General features: G+C 30.7%; 1 protein-coding gene across 1 annotated transcript in view; it reads right to left on the minus strand.

Annotated features, from left to right (window-relative positions):
* Positions 1-22,437, minus strand: part of tnc (tenectin) — a 197,252-nt gene that overhangs the window by 18,109 nt on the left and 156,706 nt on the right. The window contains exons 3-7 of the mRNA XM_075364703.1: positions 10,029-10,091; positions 6,296-6,505; positions 5,536-5,657; positions 2,989-3,136; positions 1,427-1,708 (exon numbers count right to left, since the gene is read on the minus strand). Coding sequence (XP_075220818.1) covers positions 1,427-1,708; positions 2,989-3,136; positions 5,536-5,657; positions 6,296-6,505; positions 10,029-10,091 — 825 coding nt within the window. The remainder of the gene's footprint in view (positions 1-1,426; positions 1,709-2,988; positions 3,137-5,535; positions 5,658-6,295; positions 6,506-10,028; positions 10,092-22,437) is intronic.

Below are 22,437 nucleotides of genomic sequence, written 5' to 3' on the forward strand. Positions count from 1 at the left end.
TTTTTGTGATTAGTACCCTTGGCTGCAATTTAGCAAAAGATTTTAATGGGTATAAAATGAAAAAAAAAAAAATTTAATAAAATATTTTTTAGTTTTTTTGATTTCTTCTATAATTGAAAAAAAATAGAAATAAACTGGGTTGAAGAAGTTAAAAACTAAAATTATGATGTTAGTTGGTTTCTAAGAACAAAAGACCAGGAAAGAGAATTCAAAAAAGAAACGCAAAGGACAATATGCAAAGAGAATGGTAAGGTACTGGAAAGAAACAAAATAGCAAAGAAGAAAGAACTGAAAGAGGTTGGAATATTATCTTAAGTGATCAAAATTAAGAAAAAAAAAAATTAATTTTGAAGTGGAAGATCTTCTTTTACATGAAACTGATTTTTTTTCTGTGATTTACATATTTAGGATGAATTTTGACAAATATTTTATAAGATAAACTAAAAGAAAATTATATCCTTCAGAGTAACAGTATATCCTGTAAAAAAAGATTCAAACACTTGCTTTGGAAGTTTGACAGAAAAAAGGTTTGGTGAGGAATACTTGACCTAAAGAAATTTCTGTGTATGAATTTATTCCAGACTCAGAGGAATGGTATGCTTCTAATATTTGGATAAGAGCAAAGATTTCTCATTCACTGTTTAACCATGATAAATGTCCAATACTTGAAAGATTTAGTCTGTCAAGGGAAGGTCCAATTCAACTTCCCTATTGTTGTGGAAGGGGGCAGAAACTATATCATGTGGAACTTCAAGGTCAAAGAGAAACAAAGACTGGTTTCTCACGTAGTTCAGTAATGAACTATGTGGGAGTTTATTGATAAAGTATTATATCTAATTTTCATGAATAAAATAGAGAACCCTCAGCTCTGGTGGGTGGACCCAGTCACGGACTAAAAATTTACTTTAATAAATGTAATGCTGTACATGCTTACTGCCTTTAGTGATCATACGATTAATGATGGTTGAAGTAGGAACAACCCATTATAACTGCCTTATAAGAGGAGTTTACTCTAGACTTAGTTTACTCTAAATTTTAACCTTAATATATGAATTAACCTTAAAAATGTTTAGCTGCAAGATGAGGGAGATAGATGCATTGCTGATGTGGTGATGCAAGTCTGGGCTATATTCACTCTGTAATGATTAATATCATAACTTAGTACTAAATTTAGTTTTTAAGTTAATTTTAGTTTTTATAAAATGTATGGTTGCTTGCTATTAAAAAGTTATTAACATTTTCTAGGTAGAAACTGGCTATCTATGCTGTTGGGTGATCCAAAGCAGAGAGGTACTGAGTTTATCAATAAACCATCTATTTATTAACTACTTGAAATAATATACTAGATTTTACCGATGTTAGAATGTAGGTGTAAGTATGGATTTATAAGTATACTATAATTTTTTTTAGATATAAAACTACTAACCACACATATATGTTGTTGGGCAGCACTGGCCGCTAGGCGGAGGAATTGGTTCGCAATCTTTGCCTTCCAGTGGATTACCACAGTCTTGAACAGCACAGACAATTTCACCTCTCATACAATAACACCGCTCACATGATTTTCCTTCTGACTGCGTAAGCGGTATAAGTTCCCCATCATTAAACATCTGTCCATGATAATTGCATTGCTGAGGTGATTGTGTAGTCGTCAAAAGTAAACCTGTGCCGACTGCTGTCTCAGATGATGTTGAAGCTTCTTCATAATCTAGAATTAAATTAAAGTGATTATTTTAAAAAGACTATCTCAATTTTACTGCTGGATGAATTTGTTTGTTTCTTTTTTTATTATTTAGAATGGAATTGACTACTACGGTGATAAGTCAGTGAAAAATATCTACAGCATGCAGTGTACTATTTTCAGTTTTTTTTAAATTTTGATGACTTATGGGTACTGTTTCACTGAATATGGCTTTGAACATTAGCATTTTCTCCCTGAGATGTTCCAGGTGTATGAAATCATCAGGTTTTTAGGAATGTCATTTAATATATTTCCCAGTGATCATGAATATGCTACTTTTATCCTTCTACAACCATTTTTTTCTTTTTAAATAACAGGTACCTCTGTGATAAAATAAAATGTCAAATAATGCCTCCTCTATAGTTAAATACAATGAAAATTACTAATAATTTTACTCATTTTCCTTCATTATTTAATTTCTTTGTTTTAAAGACTACATACTGTTTTTAGTAAAGGATCCATTATTATATGTAATACAATTTAAGGATGGGCATATTTGAAATGGATTACCAGATTTTCATAATAAATCAGAATTTAGATTGTTTAATTTTATTTTTATTAATGTTTGACACTGATTGTTTGTAACACCCTAATAACTTGCTAATTACTTGTAGCAAGTTATTGTGATTTTGTAAATAGAAAACAAAGTACATGAGTTCTTTATTGTACTACACTAAACATCTTGTACAAAAACTAAAAATTGTGTCAATTAGCAAATTATTTATATGAATACTAATCCTTAACACCTGGTGATTCCATCTAGAATCGTAAAATTTTTTCCTTTACCTATGTAAACATTTTTTTTAATACAAAAACCAATTTAATGAAGTCCAAATAAGAAAAAAAAGGAAAATATATTGCGCTAAGTTTATTCTTTGAGTAAGACTATTTGTGCTGTTCCACAGGTAGAATATACCCTTTTTCAATATCCATTTTTACAATCCTTTCCCAACTTTGATTTTGGTAAGTATACAGTGGGTCCTGTTAGGTTCACATGAAGGACATGGGGATTTGTAGAGCCAATCCATCTTTTATATAATCTGGTGCTAGGTGGTTGCCTATCCAATAGCTGTACGATTGATTAATTATTTCTATCCAGAAGCTACACAATAAGCCTAATGATTGAAGAACTAATCAGGTAAATCTAACATCTCGCTAATCCCTTATAAAACAAAAAAACTGAATATTTATTCTGTTTTTGTAAAAATAAGTCTTTACAAAAATGATTAAACATTTCAATATCTTACCACAATCATATCTAACAGGACAGCAGACTCCTGATTGATGTACTGGTTTGCAACCTTCAACATTCAGTGTACATTCTTGTAATACACATGCAGTACGATTTCTTATGCAGTAGCACAGTTCACATGGATTCTTAGGATCAGATGGTACCTATAAGTGAAGTTAAATATGATAATTACTGTGTTCATAGAATTACTGTAGTTAACATCTATGTAGTATACAGTATTTACAGACAACATGATACATAGAGTAAATAAATAAATCTTTTATTATGATTGGTACCTAATAATACATTATATTGATCACATCAGGAATGAATATAAATACTACTTCATGAAGGAAAAAAGAAACTGCCCCAACATTCACTTGCATGGATCTAGGAAAATAATAATGAAAGAAGTATCAAAAAATATATAGTTAATTGTAAAATGAAAAATAAATGTGATGAAATCCACATGGTTGCCCATCTCTGTAGCAGAGTGGTAGTGTCTCAGCCTTTCATCTGGAGGTTCCGGGTCTAAATCCCAGTCAGGCACAGAATTTTTCATACGTTATTTTGTTTGAAGCACAGACCTTATTGAAAGCATTAAAAATACTGAAAAGAAAAAAAAATTGAGCAGCAGATAAATAATAATTCATTTTTATAACTCTGATCATTTATTAAACAATTTTTCTTATCATTTTAATATAAATAACAACAACAATAATAAACGAAATTTCCGGTGGAGAGGGGTGTCCCTCAGTGTTCAGTGTTGGGTCCGGCCTTCTGGAGCATTGCTTTCGATGTTCTAAGGCAGCGCTACCCGGCGGGCGTCACTGCGGTGGCATTTGCCGATGATTTGGCACTTGTGATTGTGCGCAAAACAGAAGAACTGATGGTGGCCGGTGAAGAAGCGGCTGACATGGTTAAGAGGTGGCTAATAGCTCATGATCTACGGCTTGCTGTATGACAAAGTGAAAGTGGTTGTTATGGCTGGGAGACGCAGAATACATCCATTGCATTTTAGAGTGGGACACATGGTAGTCCACCCTAGTCCAGCCGCGAAGTATTTAGGCGTGTGGCTGGACAAGAGCCGATCCTTTACTATACATGTTGAGGAGGCGGCGAGAAAGGGCGAAAATGTGGTGAAGGAAGGTGGGCCTATGGGCTCATAAACGACGTCAGGAACTGGGTGGAGTGAAAGCATGGTAACACTGGCTACGAATTCACCCAGTTCGTGTCTGGACATGGATATTTTCAGAACTATCTGTACAGGATGGGCAGATGCCATACAAGTCGCTGTGACGATTGCGGCAGACTGGATGCAGCAGAGCATGTGGTATTTTTTTGCCCTAGATGGCGCAACTTACTAATAGTGCTCGAGGATCAGGGTGTGGAGGGGGCCAACAATATCATCTAGGTGATGCTCAGCAATAGCAACAAATGGGAGTGTCTCGATTATGATCACATCAATGATAGGAGAGAAGGCTAATGAAGAGAGGCGACGGCAGGCTGAGTAGATGCGAATCTATGGAGACTTGGAGTTCGATGATGGGTGACCAAGGAAGGCCAGCTTCTGGTGGTGGGCTGTGGGGGCTCCTCGGAGTCGTCGCTCGTCAATCACCCCCTGGGGACGCCTTCCGGTCACACGGATTCAGATAGTAGAGTGCCTGGGTGTCATGCAGGGGCTGTACATACCATATGGCTTAGATCCAGCCCCTGCATGATAGGAGGGGAGGTTTGCTTAGCGGGTGAGAGCCTCGCACTGCCGTCAGTGCAGCTGACAGAGCTTTTCCCTCCCACTACAAGGAAAAAAAATAATAATAACACCAAGTAAGGAAGAATTGCATTACAACTTGAAAAGATCTTTTGCAAGCACATATTTTTAGAATGTAAGTTGACATTTTTAATATTTAAAGCAAATTTTAAAAATTATTAGAATGATTTTACTGATAAATATCCTTATTTATACTTCAGGTTTTTTTGGCAAAAGCAGTAGTAGTAGTGTTTAGTGTTTTAGCACTACTGCTACTTTTATTCACCTTAACGGAAGTTTATTAATGTAGCTGGTACACTAACAGACTAGAATACTTATTCAGTTTTGTACTCATATTTATGTACTTGTACTTTTTCATTTTGCTTGAGAATTCTTCTCACCCAAGCTGGTTCATTCTGTTCTTGTTATTTTCTTTTGGAATCCTTCATGTGTTTTGAGTTTGTCTGAACTTGTATCTGTTTGTTATTTCACATGCTTCTATCTTTGCTTCTTTTAAATTTTTTTGATCTGTTCGAACTACTTGGTAGTTGTCTTTCTGTTGCTTCCTTGGTTAAAAATTTTCTTGTTTAATCTTTTTTTATCCCATTCATATCAAGTGTTCATAAAAGGCAAGTCTGCATTTATTAATTGCATCTGACAGCTCATCTGCCTTCTGATTAAGTTCATTGTTTTTTATAGTTTTCAACTGTTATAGTACCTTGGGTCTTACCAATGTTGTGTAATGCCTCAGTTTTCCCATTCTTAAGATTATTATACAAATAATTTTTTTATATTTATGAGTAAAATTATTACCTGTGCTCCATCAGGGTAGAATGCATTTTCTAGCATACAACCAAATGTATCTGGAGGAGCAACAGCTGATTGTGTTGATGGAGCTGCTGGTGTAGTTGAACTTGTCAACAGTTGAACTGGAACTAATAAAAATAAAATGTTAGAAAATAATAATTCATAATAAGTCAATTTACTTAATGTATTAATTCTACATGTTGGTTTACCTGGATTACATCCCTACCAATAAAGCAACCAAGAGATTATAAAAATTCATTATTAATTCTGATAAACTGATAGACATAATGATACATAGAAATTCATTCTTTGCTAATATCAACTAATTGATATAATTGAATTAACAAATCTGAAAGTGAATAAAATCCTTCACTTTCAGAATATGTACAAAAAAAGACTAGCTTTAATCTAGTTTCAAGCATTTAATTTCTCCTACTTAAGAAATCAATGATATCCATCAGAACAGTTTTTGAAAGTATAAACAGATGAACCAAAAAATGAAGACAAGGGTAAAAGTATACTAATACATTCATCTTTGTTGTTGCACTTCTTCTCAATAGACAGAAACAAAATGGGTCTTGATGAACATATTTACCTCAGCTGTTCATCCATCTATATTAAATCAAACCCATCTATGTTATATCAAGTAGTAATACACTGTATTACTAGCTGTTTCAACTCCAAATTATTCTTTGTTGGGTTAACATCACATGCATAATATAAAGAGATTGTAGTAATTGGATATTAATAAATTATTGTTACTAACCTTCGGGACAAGTGATAATAGGACAACATTGATCAGGTCTCTTCTCTACTGTACAGTTCTGGCCGACAGCCTTTGTGAATGGACACACACGGAGATAGCACATAAGCATTCGTTTGTGGCATGTACAGTTCAAACAAGGCTCATTAGTCACTATTCTGTCACCTTCCTCATAATGTTGAAAATTATAATAACAGGTCATAGAATCTGGTGCTAAATTAACAAACAAAAAAAAATTAATAAAACAATCAAAGTTAGTAATAAAAAATTATTTAGTAATAATTAATTATGCATGCAGGCAAATATTAATCATGTAAATAGTCATTCTATGCTGCTTTATTTATGCATAATCAGCAGATGGACTACTTATAATTACATCATAATCCAGTAATGTTAAATAAAATATTTTATGTTAAAAAGGAAAAAAACAATATATATATATATATATATACACACACAAGTATATAGTTGTTTTATTATATTTTTAATATATATAAATTATCTTTACATTCTTTAATCTTTATATATACATTAACGGATGAAAATTTAGTTCGTACTCAATGAACTCATTGAACCTTTGGAACTTTTCTAATGCAAAAATAAATAAGAATTGTAATCACCCCCATAAAGTTTACCTTCTTTTACATCTACATTTTTCATAATTTTAAATTGTGTTCAACATTAAAGTATACAAAAAGTTTCAACTAAAAAAAAAAACATAATCTGAATTCAGATAAAGATTTGTTCAGATTAACAGTTATTTACAATGAAAATATTAGAAGGCAGGGTACAGTTTGTAATATACTTTATACATGAAAAATTAAGAGAATGATCATTGAAAGCTTTACTGTGAATGCAGTAACTGAGTAACCCCAATCACCAAAAAATGGTTTAGAAAAGGGATACAGACATAATACATGACTACGATTGATTAATTTTTGTATTGAAAATAGTCATATAAACTATCAGAAAAAATAAAGATTGAGGTAGAATTATGATTATTATTTTTTATTTTATTTTGATCTTAGCTACTTATAATTGCCAATAAAAGGATCCAAGGAAACTATATTCAATGTTATTTAAATTCAGTGATCTAGTTAAACAGCTTATTAAATGTTATTTTGGTTTTTGGTATTTTATCTTGCTTTATTCCTAACTTTATTAATTTTTTAAATAGAAAAGAATTTCAGGATGATATCCACTGATATGTACATCAGACTGTATAGAGATGAACTTTTTACAGTCTTACAGTAGTACGCTGTCTTATTAAAATATAATTAATCACAGTAATAAAAAATATAATTTATTTTTATTTATTTTTTCTCCTAGTCATGAATGAATACAATGATTAGAAAATAATTATTTGCAAATTTACTTGTATTTGCATTTCTGCCTTATGACATTATTGTTATTACAGTTTAAAAGGATGTTTCAAAGACATAGCTTCATCATCAGGACTGTTAAAAAAAACATTAAAATATTGTCACTCATGATAAGGTAGTTAGATGTTTAACAACAAATAACACAGTGTTGTTAATATATAAAATCATGGCACCTCACACTGCAGAGTTGTTCAGTATACACTGTTATATCATTGTGGCAACTAACTGTCAAGCGTATGAAAATCACATTGAACACTATGACACAGAATGCCATGTTTTTATTTAATGTTAACATCTGTCTTGTAGTTATTTCTAACAACCTTATCATAAGTTTAGTTTTGCGGTAATGAATGTTTTCCATGATTATCAAAAACTTGAAAAAAAATTATCAAAAAAATGCATAATTTTTAAACAACAGTGTTAAATAACAGGTAAATTAATGCTGTTATATTTAACCAGTATTAATATTTTAATCATTGTGTTTAATTTAAACCCTTAATAAATTTTAAAAAAGTGAGTAAAATTATGTACCATGACAAAATGTCTCTATACAAAACAGTAAAACTACCATGTCCTATTAATCACAAATAGTTGCAGTTTGATCATCCATTCCTCTACAATGAAGCTACAACACTATTTCTTTTTTTTCCCTTCAACCCTTCTTCTTTGGATAAGTGCCATGGGATTGTGCCAGCTCTGATTACATCTGTGGTAACATGCTAGAATCTTCTAGTAATTGGCAAGAGAGCTACTTCTTTATTGTAACTCAGTGGGGTGACAACTCTGCCTTTTGTTTATCCAGGGACTCTGATTTTTTCCCAGGATTACACAAAAAAGTCAAGCTGATAAATCTGGGATTCCTAGTCTTTTTAAAATTCAATAAACAGTAAAAAAAAAACGTGTATAATATACTTCTTACATTCTTTGTCTGATAAGATAAAAATATAATTTATTTTTATAGTACAAGAATCATAATGGTACTTTGTTCTCATTTGAGTATTATTTATACTATACAAATAGTAATTATAATAGTTTCTTTTGTTTTACTTGTATTGTGGGGAAAAGTCATCTGATTACTTGTATCTCCTCCATTATTAAGAATTTCTAAGATTAACGTAAGGAAAAGTCAGTATGTACAATACTGCTTATTATTATTCTAAAGACACTCTTGTTTCTATTACACCATTACCAACAGTTCCACTATTGAGCAGAATAATATTTGATAAGAAATTTTTTGAATTACTAGTTTTTACCTGATTGTAATGGTACATCGTACATCTTAACTGATTTTTTAAAAACTTAATTTTAATGAGTTTTGAGAATTCATCATTTTCAGTTACCATGATTTTTCTATTATTAAAAATAAACCTACTTTTAAAATTTAAACCATCTAGAACGTAAAAAAAATTATTTTTCTTTGTCAGAATAATTAATCTGTCAGGCCCATAATAATATATGGAAACAAAACAGATATATCCACAATTTAGATGTATACATCTAGCACTGAACTAATCATTTCTAATCAAATTCTTTTTGTTAAAAAAAAACAAAAAAAAAAAAAAAAAACAATAATTTGATATCTTTTTAAAAATATGGCAGTAAAATGATTATTTTTGTTAACTTAATAATCATTCAATATGGCCAATAAAATACTAGGGATATGCATCATCAAAAGAAATATTATTATATAAAGTTAGTTACTAAATTAAATTTGAATATAAATTATAAATATATGTCATTGTATGTATGCATGTTTGTTTCAGATCTCCTCCTAAACTACAGGACTGATTTCAATCAAACTTAGGAAAATTATTACTTACTAACTTAGTAAAAATACTGTGGATGTTACCCATCCCTACCACAACTGCTGGAGTAGGGGTGAGGGATAAGAACCTTTAAATATAATAAAACATTCAAATAAAACTTATAAATAAAAATCATTATATGTATGTATGATGTGGGTAAATATGTATGGATGTTTGTTCCTCATCTGCTCCTAAACCGCAGGACCAATTTCAACCAAACTTAGGAGAATTTAGTTAAGATTAAATCAAATTAAAAATTAAATTAAATACATATTTGTGTAGTTGCGTTAGTGATTGTACTGTGTAGTGTTTGAAAGTTTAAAATACATATTCTTTCTTCGAACTACTTGTGTCTTCATTCAAACCATACTATTGTAGGGTAATAAACAGGGTAGATTTCAAAGGTTACATAGAACAAGTAATGCAAAGGAGATTTATATTTGTTGTGGAAAGTTATGGCAATTTTTGTAAAAAAGTAGTGGAAGAAAATATACAGCTGAACAATGTCAGTTATTTAAGCTAGTATTATATAAAAATGATAATACTTACAAGCTCCATAATAATCAGACAGCTGAGATTGATGTGATGTCTCCAGATCATCAGATAACGGTGCTAAAAAAAAAAAAAATCATTAGTACTGTTCTCCATAATCATATTGAAATTGTTAACACAATAATTATTATGTAAAAGATATACTAAATAACATGTTTTAATCAATATAAGAAAAATCCAGTTAAAAAATAAATAAGAAAAATTAATGAAACTTGTTAGAAAAGGTATTAAATACAAAGTGGCATAAACATTCCTTTATCTTTTTAAATTGGAATACATTTTTTCACTAAATAATTTGTACATTTCTTTCTTTTGATTTATTTCAGAGTAAAAAACAAATTATGAATTTTTCAGAATTAACAATTTTTTAAGATTTGAAAATTAAGATAACAATTCATTAAGAAATGATTAAAACTGTATTGAATTAATTGGATAATGGAGGGAGCATTACCATTTTTTACTTCCTTGTACGAAGTAAAGGAAGTATTGAGATCGCGAAAAATTTCGGTTTTCAGATTTCAACGGAAATATACATATTGACCATCCCTGAATCCATTTTGACTAGTTTCGGCGTGATGTCTGTATGTATCTCTCATAACTCAAAAACGATTAGCCGTAGGATGATGAAATTTTAGATTTAGGACTGTTGTAACATCTAGTTGTGCACCTCCCCTTTCGATTACAATCGACTGAACCAAAAGTGTCCAAAAAAGCCCAAACTCCCCCCAAAATTGGATTTTGTACTTTTTCTTAACTGCAGTAATAAGCCCTCACTGAGAGCTTTTTAAAGATATATCATAAGTAATACTTATTTTCATTGGTTCCAGAGTTATAGCCAAATAAAATTTTAATTAATGAAATATTTGGATCTTACAAGGGGAAGGCACATCGATTCGAATCAGACTTCATTTCCTTTTTTTTTTTAATTTAGATATATTGATTTATTAATAATTATTAACCTCTGATTGTAAAAATAATTTACGATAAATAATAATTCAATAACAATAAAAAAAAAAAAACAAATATGAAAAAATATTAGAAGATATTAATGAAATAAAATTTTATATACTTTTAAAAATGTGTGTATGTAATTTAATAGGCGTACAAGGAAGTCATGTGGTGACCATATCAGTTTTTTCTTTTCTTATTGGTTGATAATTAATTTACTATATAAGTTCAAAGCTTGTGTGTTGCAGTATGGTATGAAAGATTTTGTAGTATATGAAAAAAATCTGGGTCCTACTCGTTGGATGAAAAGCTGAGAAGCTACCAGTCCGCCATATAGACTGACAAACTTAATCTATAAAAAATTAAAATGAGTGTGTGCGTGGACACACTACGGAAGCGAAGCTTCTCATGCAATATTATATGAATTATTAATGGTGCAAAATAAAGTATAAGCAATATAAGCAAACGATAACATTTTTTATTAATAAGAAATATGAACTAACAATGAAATCCTATCTGTCAACGGTTAAATCCAATTGAAATATTTAAATATGAGCGCAATCAAAAAACATTCACAAAAGAGTAACAGTATCATCTTATGAACACGATTCTTGAATGAACTGTGTCATCAGCTAGAGCGTGACGCTTTTTCGTGACGCTCGTTTTTTTTTTCTCAGTTGATTCCCTATCTCGAAGCATGCGTTAAAAAGCTTCGCTTCAATAAATATTTTTAATATAAGAAATCTTCCTTCTAAATCTATTGTTTGATAATTAATGGTTAAATCTGAACTTATTGGGTCAATGAAAGATGCTGGAAAACAAAGCAGACCATTAAGTAGTAGTAGAGACCAGCTAAAAACATCCAGCGTGTAGTGAAAAGTGTTCACGCAGCAGAAAATCAACACAAAGTTACTGTTCTCAGTTCAAGATAAAATTGTAGTTGTTGTAACAGCGCATCTTAAAAGAAAATCTTGTACATCTGAAGGTACCCGTATAACATTTTTCTGATGAAAACTTTTAGCAGCGCTTAGAACAGATTTTTATCATATTAAATAATGCTGTTCCAGATTTTTTCAATAAATTATGGATGTCAAACTAAATCTCAGCGACTTCATTAACAAACAAAATTCATACTGCCAAGGTACAGAGAATCCATTAATCTTTTATCAAAAGTCTCTTCATAATAAAAAGTGACAGTTTGCTGTGAAATTTCTTCAGATCATATTTCTTTAAAAAATTAAGAAGCTATACTGAATTTTTTAATCTATGAATATGTTGGAAAACATTTTCTATATCACAATTTTTATAGCGAACAAGAAAATATTTTATCATAAAAAAGTACAAACTTCATTACAATCCATTTATTAAATTTTTATGACATTTACGTCGGTGAGGTAAACGAATGTTGAACACTAAATATCATTTCATTGATTTATGAATCGACTATGCACATAATGATGTTAAATTATTTTAGAATATGATGTATATTTTTCATTTAATTGTACAGTGTACCTGTTTTATTGCTCGTAATTAAAAGTATACGATGCTTTAGCGTACATTTCTCATCAACGAACGATTTAAAAAGAAAAATTCAAGGTTCTCTGGTAATAGCTTTCATTGTATTAAGAAAGACAATGAATTAAATAAGAAGTAATACAGTACGCAAATAGACCAGAACATATAGATCTTTGGAATAAATCACTAATGGTAACAATATTAAAAAAGCGTTAATTGTGAAACGCAATAAGAATACTTGTAAACAAAAGCATAGAAGTGTTAATAAAGTTGTTACATCATACCAAAAGAACATGTTTTTTTTTCTTTTACTCTCACTTAAAACATACACGCTAAAACAAACTGTGCATTACATCGCGTAGTTTTACAACGGACGTGCCTCTATATCCATTAGTGAGTTTGGTAAAAGTGTTAAATAAACTGCTAACTTTGTTTACTTTTTATCTTTATTTATTTATTTTTTTAACCGAAATTATGTATAAAGTAGTGTGTAGATAGAATTAAGAAGTTAAAAGAAAAAAAAATAGTGGCACTTTTACGCAATCATTTCATTGTAACTTTGGTACACGTAGTTAGCTAACAGAACGATGTGAATGAAATATGCACTTGGCGTTCAACTATTTTTCGGTTTATTTTTATTTTGTCGTTAAAATTATTATTTTTTTTAAGGTAATACCGTATCCACTCATTTACAATTTTCAAAAATAGCGGGGCGACTTAAAAGGTTCAAAAAATATTTTTTAATGAATTGATCCGGTAGTCTAAAATCAAGATTGAAGTAGTTTTTAATAAGATTACAAGCAAAATAACGTAGATTATGTTTAATGTAATAGAAAAAATGAAAACTTTTATAGATATTTTCTTACAGTTCTTCTTTGGAGGTAAAAATGGAAATAATCCATCTTATGAGAAATAATGAATAAAAAAATAAATCTCTATTCTGATCGGAACACAGAAATAAATTATATAGATCACTCGTCAATATAATATAAATAAAAAATAAATTAGGATAAAAAATGGGTGGTTTAAATTCCAAATTAATTATTTAAATACAAACACATGAAATAATGTTAATGTAAATATCTTAAAAGTAAAAAAAATTTCCATCCGGTTTTTTGGGTGTTAGGTGTCAAAACGTCAAGATCCGGTGAAAACCACAGATGTCCAAACTGGACCGATTACAATTTTTCCCTTCGAAAGCTATAGCTCTGCTATAGCACTACCTAGATGAGAAAGTAAAAATACTACAAAATAATTCACAGTTCAGAAGGCGCTACTGAAAATGATTTTGAATATATATTTATGTACACGTTAAACGGGATGCAGAAAAAATAGATTTTTTTGAATTATAAAAAGATATTGACAGAAAAAATATTTTTACAAAAGAAAATCTTTTAATTGTATTTTACTAAATTAGTGGGAAGATTTTTCAAATGGTTCGGCAAATCATTAATAATGACAACGGAAGCATAAGACTTTTCTCGCAAGCCGAAGTATTTTGTTGAGTTATATGAAAACAGTTCCGTTGTTTGGTTTGGCAAAGGTGGATATTGTTATTACTTTTCCGTCTAGATAGCGCTAAAGCAGAGCTATAGCTCTAGAAGGGAAAGTATTGTAATCGGTCTAATTTGGGCATATGCGGTTTTCACCGGATCTTGACGTTTTGACACCTAAGGAACCTAAAAAACCGGATGGAAATTTCCCGGATGTTAATGTTGGTATGTACGTGTGTGTATTCGGTATTGGCCTCTAAATCACCTTATATCTCCATAATTATGGACCGATTTTGACCAAACTTGGTCAGAACTGACTTCTATATAACTGACTTTTATATATGGGGCATAGATGGCATTAAATTTTCAACTTAAAACGTCAAGGGGGTGAGGCTGTAGAGCAAGGTCACTCTCAGTATCTCGAGATTTCGCCTAATTAAGGTCATATTTTTCTTAAGCGTATTTGTTAACGATTAAAAAATGACAATATTTGAAAAAAAATTTGCGGAATCGCACCCCCACCATAAAAATGCTCTAACTAGTGGCTAAGTGGGCATACTGCGTCAATAGTATCCCTTGTCATTACAAGGAGCGCTAGTGCCGCAGTCCGCCATCTTGGAATTTCCATTTTTCTCTGTGGGAAATTCCCCTTTCCTTCGTCCTCTTGGATCAGGAAATTAAAAATTCCACAGGGTTACCGACCAAATTATTTTTTACACTTTAAATATTAATTATTTATTTAATTTAATTTAATTAATATTTCAAAGGTTGGTAGCACTAACATACAGCTGTTGTATTCGTCTGTTATGTTGTGACGTCACAGGTGAGCGAGCGGTAGAATTAAATAAATTAATAATATTAAAATTAAAAAAAAGTAAATCGGTCTGGCTGGGTTTCGAATTCAATCGTCCGGTCGACTCGGTACCTGGTGTGTTAAGCCTTACGGCTACACCGATCTGTCGACCGTACAAGCGAAATCTGTTCTATGCAAGTTGTGAAATTACATTAGTTTAGTTAGTGCCGTCCGTCGTCGCTAGTATCGCCACACTCGCGCGAATTAAATACGGTATGCGCGCGCGCTTTAGTTAATATTACTGAATTAAATAAACGAAAATGCATTATATTTAAATAAAAATAAATAAATAAAAATAAATGTATTATATTTATGATAAATATTTTTAATTAAGTTGAGTGTGTATGCATCAGAAATAACCCACAATTGTAGGACTTTCCAGGAACGTGACTTTAGCCGCGTGACGGGAAAGTCCTACAACTGTGTTGTCAGCTTTTTTGTTTAACAATGATTGACCATTCTTTCTAGCAAGGATTGTACATCTATAAATATAAACACAAGGATAAGTAAACCTATCTAATTTTTCTAAATTTAGGTCTACATGGATGGAGGAAAAAATCTTAGTTTATTCAATTTTGAATAATTCTTTTAATAAATTAAAATTAATAAATTTTTTTAAATAATAAAATTTAAAAATGGTAATAACATACAGGAAGTAAATGGTGGACGAGAAGGGTTGACCATTGGTAATAAATCTCTATTGATTTTAATATTCACAATGCTTAATTAAAATAAAATATTTTTCCCAAAATATGAAATGGAGATCGCATCGAATACATTTTCGTAACTAGACATATTTTTAAAGTAGGGTCTGTTTTGAAATAAAAACAAAACTAAAAAATATGAATAGAATTTATTACTTACGCCTAAAAACTGCATTCATTTTTACTTTTCTACATAGATGACCTCGTATTTACACATTTCCAATAGCGTTTCACCAGCTGCTTCATTCCATCCTCAAGAAATTCCGCCACCAGTGACTTAATCCATGTAGTAGGCGCCATTTTTCAATTCGTCGTTATTGATAACCTTTTGTGATGCAAGCTACTGTTTAAGGTGAAAAAAAAAAAAATCGCTAGGTGCTAAGTTAGGGCTGCAGGGTGGGTGATTGAAGATTTTCCAACAAAATTTTTCCAAATGCCTCAATGTTTGATTCGGCGTGTGTGGTCGATCGTTATCATGAAGAAATAAAATCCTGCGAGATAGCATCCCACGACGTTTGTTTTATATAGCTCTTCTATAAATTCTTCTAAACGTTTTTAATGTTTCACAATACGTATAGAAAGTCACAGCAGTTGCGCTATAATTAAATTCGACAAGCAAAACACTCTTTTTGTCCAAAAAACAGTTGCCATAAGCTTCTTTACCGAACGTACTTGTTAGAACCTCTTCGGTCTAGAAGATGATGAATGCCGCAATAAAATCGATTGATCCTTTATCTAGAAATTCGAATAAGAAGTCCAGGTTTCATCTCCGATAACAGCGATTAAACAATTCATCACCTTCATTTTCGTAAAGTCTCAAAAATTCATGCGCTGCAGCAAGATGTTTTTCCTTGCGAATGTCGGTTAACATCTTCGGTATCTATCTTGCACACACGTTTTTTTAGCTCAAAGCTTTATAAATAAAAAATCGTGAAGCATCAAATACAATTGTGAAACAGCAATTTTCTCTTATTTGTTTATCAATTATTGTCACCGCGAGCGGACGCTATGTTCATTATGAACTCGCTCGTTCGCCTTTCTCGAAATGAACAACATTACTATCTTATTTTAGCATCACTCATAATATTCTCGTTATGAGTAGCATCACTCATAATAGTCAGTCCGTAAATGTTACAAATTTGCCAGTGAATTTCAGCCGCAGAATTGTTTTTTGCTATCAAAAATCGGATTATTCATCGTACGAGTGTCACGTTTGGCGCGATCACGAATTGTAGCACTCATTATAAATGGATGAATATAAAAGACTAACAACAAGATGATTAAACTATTGTTGCTAACAGCTGACTATTGATTGAAATAACTGAGCTACGCAAGCACCATATGTTTACATCGCGTATCCAGGCGGGAAATTCAAAATGGACCTTTCTTTAAAAAACAAGCCTCTTTAATAGATTCTTCTTGTTTATAAGAAATGCAATATTTATATGAATTCGCGAATACTCTGTTAAAGTATTTATCACAGATCACGAAGAAAAATATTACCTAATAAAATTTTTACATATTGTACTGTACTTATTACGTCATATTAATACATGCTACTTCAAATGAAACTTCTTTGTTTGTTGCGTTAAAATAAATTTCTTATCCAGAAAATGAATATGTATCTAACATACGTTTAGTTGTGATTAGATATTTCAGTTTTTTTACTGTTTTAAAACTATCTTTACGCTTTCGACGGAAAATATATGAAACGATACTTAATAATTTTTAGTAAAAAATAATATTTTAATTTTATAAATACAATAACATGTACTCAATTTTTAACGTTTTTTAAACATTATTTATTTAGTTATTATTTCTTTCTTTTATTTTTATTAAATATTTATTTATTCTTTATGTATAAAAATTGTCAGTATTTATATTGATGATATTTATTTAACGATCGAAATTACTATGTAGTTTAAAATAACTTTTTTTAACCTTCTGAGCGGTTTTTAAATTTATTTTAATATTATTTAGCATAGATATATCTTTATACCACATTAATAACATAAACATGTGTTTTATATGTAACATTAATAAAGTATGAGAACCCTTCAAATAACTTTTCAACAGTTAAACATAGAGAAATTAGATTTAGTAAATGTTCCATCTAGAAACGATTAATTTTTCCGTATGAGATCATCATACACCAACCAGTCGTGAGAGAGAAACCCAAAAATTTTAAATGAAAAGGTGGGATTGTAACTCATCATTTCAACGTAAATCAAAAAAAAAAAAAATTGATGTACCTAAAAACCTTTGGGCTACGAAATCCTAACGAAAATGATGATCTTTTTTTGTTCTTAACAGTTAATTTCAAAAGCTGTCTATAGCAACGTTTAAACAACTGCTTAACAGAACCTCTTAAAGAAACGTTTGGCAGATACTCTTACCTCAAAGAGTATTTGGTTAGCTAAAATAAATAACAGCAGTTTTAATTCATAGTTTGTACTACAGGTTAGGTACATAATTCAATTTTCTCATAATTTGTTTCATAACTATATTACATGTAGCCGAAAGGGCACCCCGTAATTTGAATAAAAAAATAAAATAAAACGGATTTTAAACGGTGTAACAAAATTATTATGTATATCATTCTGGCCGTTGATATAATTCGATGATTATTTTTAATCAATGCCATTTAGTCTGATCCAAAAAAGAGAGGGACTTTTTAAAATCATTTACTGAAACAATGAGACATATATTTTTCTTTAATAGTTTTTATTTTTTCTTAAGCATTCAACTGAGCGAGGTGTACTATTCTCAGAATTACTACAAAAAAAAAATAAATAAAAAATAATAACAATAACAATGGGCTGAAACGCGATGTGCGAGGTAGATGCAGAGCGGAGGGAACACACACGTGGAGAAGCGCAGAAGATTATCGGAGGAGCATTGCACTGCACCGATTGCGGCTACAGCCACGGCTAAACACCGGCCATCAACTTTGATGGATCGATGTTCTTCGTGTTCGAACTATCGATTCCGATTATCCACACATCGGACGGTACACATAATTGAAATATGCGTGAAAAATGTGAACCATCGACTACGATGGACATCGTTGATGGGGCGGGGTGAGGGCGGACCTCCAATTCCCCCTTCTTTTCCACAGAACAGCTCGTTTTCTATTTTATCTTTACATAGTAATAGCTTATATTATTATCTACGTCATCAGAATATAATATTCTATTATCGAGCGGATTACATAGATATGCGGATAATATCGTTTTGGAAACGTGTTGTAGTACGGAGTACATCAGAGGTTAATAACATCTTCGTAGATTATTGTGATGATGTAACAAATGTGGACTCTTACTTTTCACAGAAAAATGGATATTTATATTATTATTTTTAAAGATTTCTTAAAAAAGTACATTCCTCTCTAATCTACTCGACGGATGACAAATTATAATGTAATAACATCGATGAACCGATCTCACTGATCGATTACATATCACTACTTTTTCGTTCACCAGAAACATTAAAAATTATTTTTATCTTTGTAAATTTATTTTCCTAATGTGTACGTTGCAATCTGTTGAACTAGTTAATAATAAGCAACCCCCCCGCCCCATTACCCAACGAGATGAGGATGTCACGTATGTCATTTAAATTAGGTGTAATCTTGTACAGACTCAGGCAGACTATTTCTGAGACGTGTGGTTAATTGATCACCAACAATGAAGTACACCGGAATGCATTATTTAGTATTCAAATTCATATAAAACCAAATAACTTTTACTAGGATTTGAAGTAAGAACTTTCGATTTTGAAAATCAGTTGTTGAACAACTGTGATTTGCCTTAACCACTAGACTAGTCTGGCAGGCTATTAAAATTTCAATAATCAACCAGATGAAGAAGCATGGTGCGTTGGTTTGTTTGCTGTATGTGCTCACATTTTTACTTCCTTGTACAAAGTAAAGAAAGTATTGCGGTCACGAAAAATTTAGGTTTTCTTATTTCAACGGAAATATCCATTTTGTTCATCCCTGAATCCATTTTGACCAGTTTCGGCGTGACGTCTGTACGTACGTACGTATGTATGTATGTATGTACGTATCTCGCATTACTCAAAAACGATTAGCCGTATAATGTTGAAATTTTAGATTTAGCACTGTTTTATCATCTAATTGTGCACCTCCCCTTTTGATTGTAATCGACTGGACTAAAAAAGTTTAGTCCAGTCGAAATGTTTTTGGATTTTGGAATTTTCCTTAACTGCAGTTATCAGCCCTCATTAAGAGCTTTTAACGATATATCATAACTGGTACTTATTTTCTTGGTTCCAGAATTACACCCAAATAAAATTTTAATTAATGAAGTATTTGGATCTTACAAGGGAAGACACATCGGTTCTAATTAGCATTCATCCCCTTTTTTTTTAACTTTTTTTTTAATTTTAATATATTGATTTATTAATAATTATTAACCCGTGATTGTAAAAACATTTCTACAATAAATAATTCAATAACAAAAAAAAGAAAAAATCAGTAAAATCAGTAGTTAGTGAAATAAAATTTTATGTACTTTTAAAAATGTTTAAATGTAATTTAATAGGCATTACATATGTGTATATGTAATAGATTTGGTGAAACATCTGATTATTTAATATTAATTGAAAATTATAATTTACTATCGTATTATTTTTGGATTTTCTAGTTTAATTTTATTTAATTATTCTGGAATTTCTGTTTAATTTTATCTACATTAAAGTTAACGTGACTGACTGAAAAATAGACCCTCACAAGAATAACATATACACTGAGTCATGCATGCCCGATCTTTAATAAATTGCAAAATGTTATCTTTTTAGTTCATTACTCTTCTGATATTGTCGGATAATATTCTGCCTAAGTCGGAGATGATCATCATTTCGTTTATTTGTTTTTTCTATCTCTTTATATTCATCATCCTCTCTTAATCTTTTTATTCTTTCCTTGGTCGTAATATTTTCCTTGTCTTTATATTTATCATCTTGTCTTAATCTTTTTATTCTTTCTTTAGTTTTAACATTTTCTTCCTCATTATGGTTATCATCTCTTAATTTTTTTATTCTTTTCTTGTTCTTAACATATTCTTCCTCTTCATATTCATCTTCTTGTCATTTTTTTGAGATATATTTCTTCATGTTATCTTTCTCTTTCCTGTTTGATTGTTTCTTTTGCAATTTTGATTCACCAAATAATCCAATAATAAAAACTCAATATTTTACACCGTAAGATCGAAATTAACATTTGTAACCAGTATACAGGAGTTTACTAAACGGAATAGTTTAATTATTATTTACTTTTATTTATACAACACATCAGAAATCTGAAACGTTTGTTAATCAACTCACAAAGATACGAATAATACGATCTAGTAATACGAGTAATAAAGTGACTTTTACTCAATCCTAATATTTCATGTAAGATTGTTGAATTAATAATTGTATAAAATTTGATATTTATAAAAACTAATATTTTAGAAATTGTGTAACTGTCCACTTTAAAGAATTTGAGGATCGTATCTTACTTTCAAATGAAGTAAGTTTAAATGAAGTGCAGCAAAAGATATGTATATGTAATTTAATAGCCGTATCAGGAAGTCATGTAGTGTCCACATCAGATTTTTATTTTGAACTAGCAGACCCGGCAATGGTTCGCTATTGCTAGATTTGAGTATATATATAGATGAACACAACTGAAAGTTTGATAAAATATTAACAAAATGAACATTACGGAACTTCAAAAAATTTAACCTTTCCCTTTTATCCTTTCTCCTTTTCCCCATTTTACTTTTCTCGTTTTATTTTTCCCGTTTTCATTTTTACCATATTCCCTTTTCCCAAATGTTACCCTTCCTTTTCCACATTTCCCCAATTTCCTTCCCTTTCCCTTTCCTTCCCCGTTTCTCGTTCCCTTATGTTCCCGTTCCCCTTCCTCTTCCCCCTTTAATTTTCTTTTTCCTCGTTTCCTTTTCCCCGTTGTCCCCTTTTTTCTTTTTTCTATTTTTCCCTTCTCCCTTTTCCTCGTGGTAAATCGGCCCAGTAATTTTTTAGTCTATAGCGGACACACATATCGGAAACACTGAAATGGAATCGTAAAATATTTAGTATAGTATGCGTTGCTTTTACATCCAACAGATAGCGCTGTTTTTTTTTAAAAAAAGCATGTTTTTATCTGTCACAAGTATGATATCTTAGGTATATAAATAGTAGGATGAACCTACTATTTATACACGCGCTATACTATTTATAAAAACACGCGCGTATTAGAATGAAACGTCGTGACAAAATTTCAAAGCAATCGATGAAGAACTTTCGGAGATTTAAGATTTTGAACAAACGAACATTTACATTTTTATTTATACAGATGAAGCGAGGTTTCCAAATCGTTCAAAAAGAAGCGTTGAAATGCGATTTATTCAAAAACAACTCATTCAGCTGATAAAATTTTTGTTTGCTGTATGTGCTCACATTTTTATTTTGAATGGAGTGCTTCTTGGCAAAATGCAACAAAGTAGCGAACTGCATTTGCTTGCTTTATTTTTTTGGAGAATTTCCTTTTTTGTGTTGAAAAAATAAAGCTAATATTTGCAATTCTTTTTATTATTGATTTTCATTACTGTTGTAATTTTTTGAAAAATATAATTTAAAATTATATTTGTATTTTGGGGACAAAAAAGAAAAAAAAACATTAGGATTAGAGCCGAATTAAAAAATCACAACTCTAGAAACAGCTGTTCAGGATTTTGAAGCTTTTCGTTGTAAACGTTTTTGTTGTTAGTACGCTAAATTCATGAACTTTATTTAGTTACAAGTGGCAAAAACATTAAAAAAAATCATGTGTAATGAAACATAAACCTTGTAACATTTTTGCGGTAGGCCTACCCTACCTTTTTCTA

The sequence above is a fragment of the Lycorma delicatula genome, chromosome 4 (genome assembly GCF_047948215.1).
Source record: "Lycorma delicatula isolate Av1 chromosome 4, ASM4794821v1, whole genome shotgun sequence".
In the NCBI taxonomy this organism is placed as follows: Eukaryota; Metazoa; Arthropoda; class Insecta; order Hemiptera; family Fulgoridae; genus Lycorma; species Lycorma delicatula.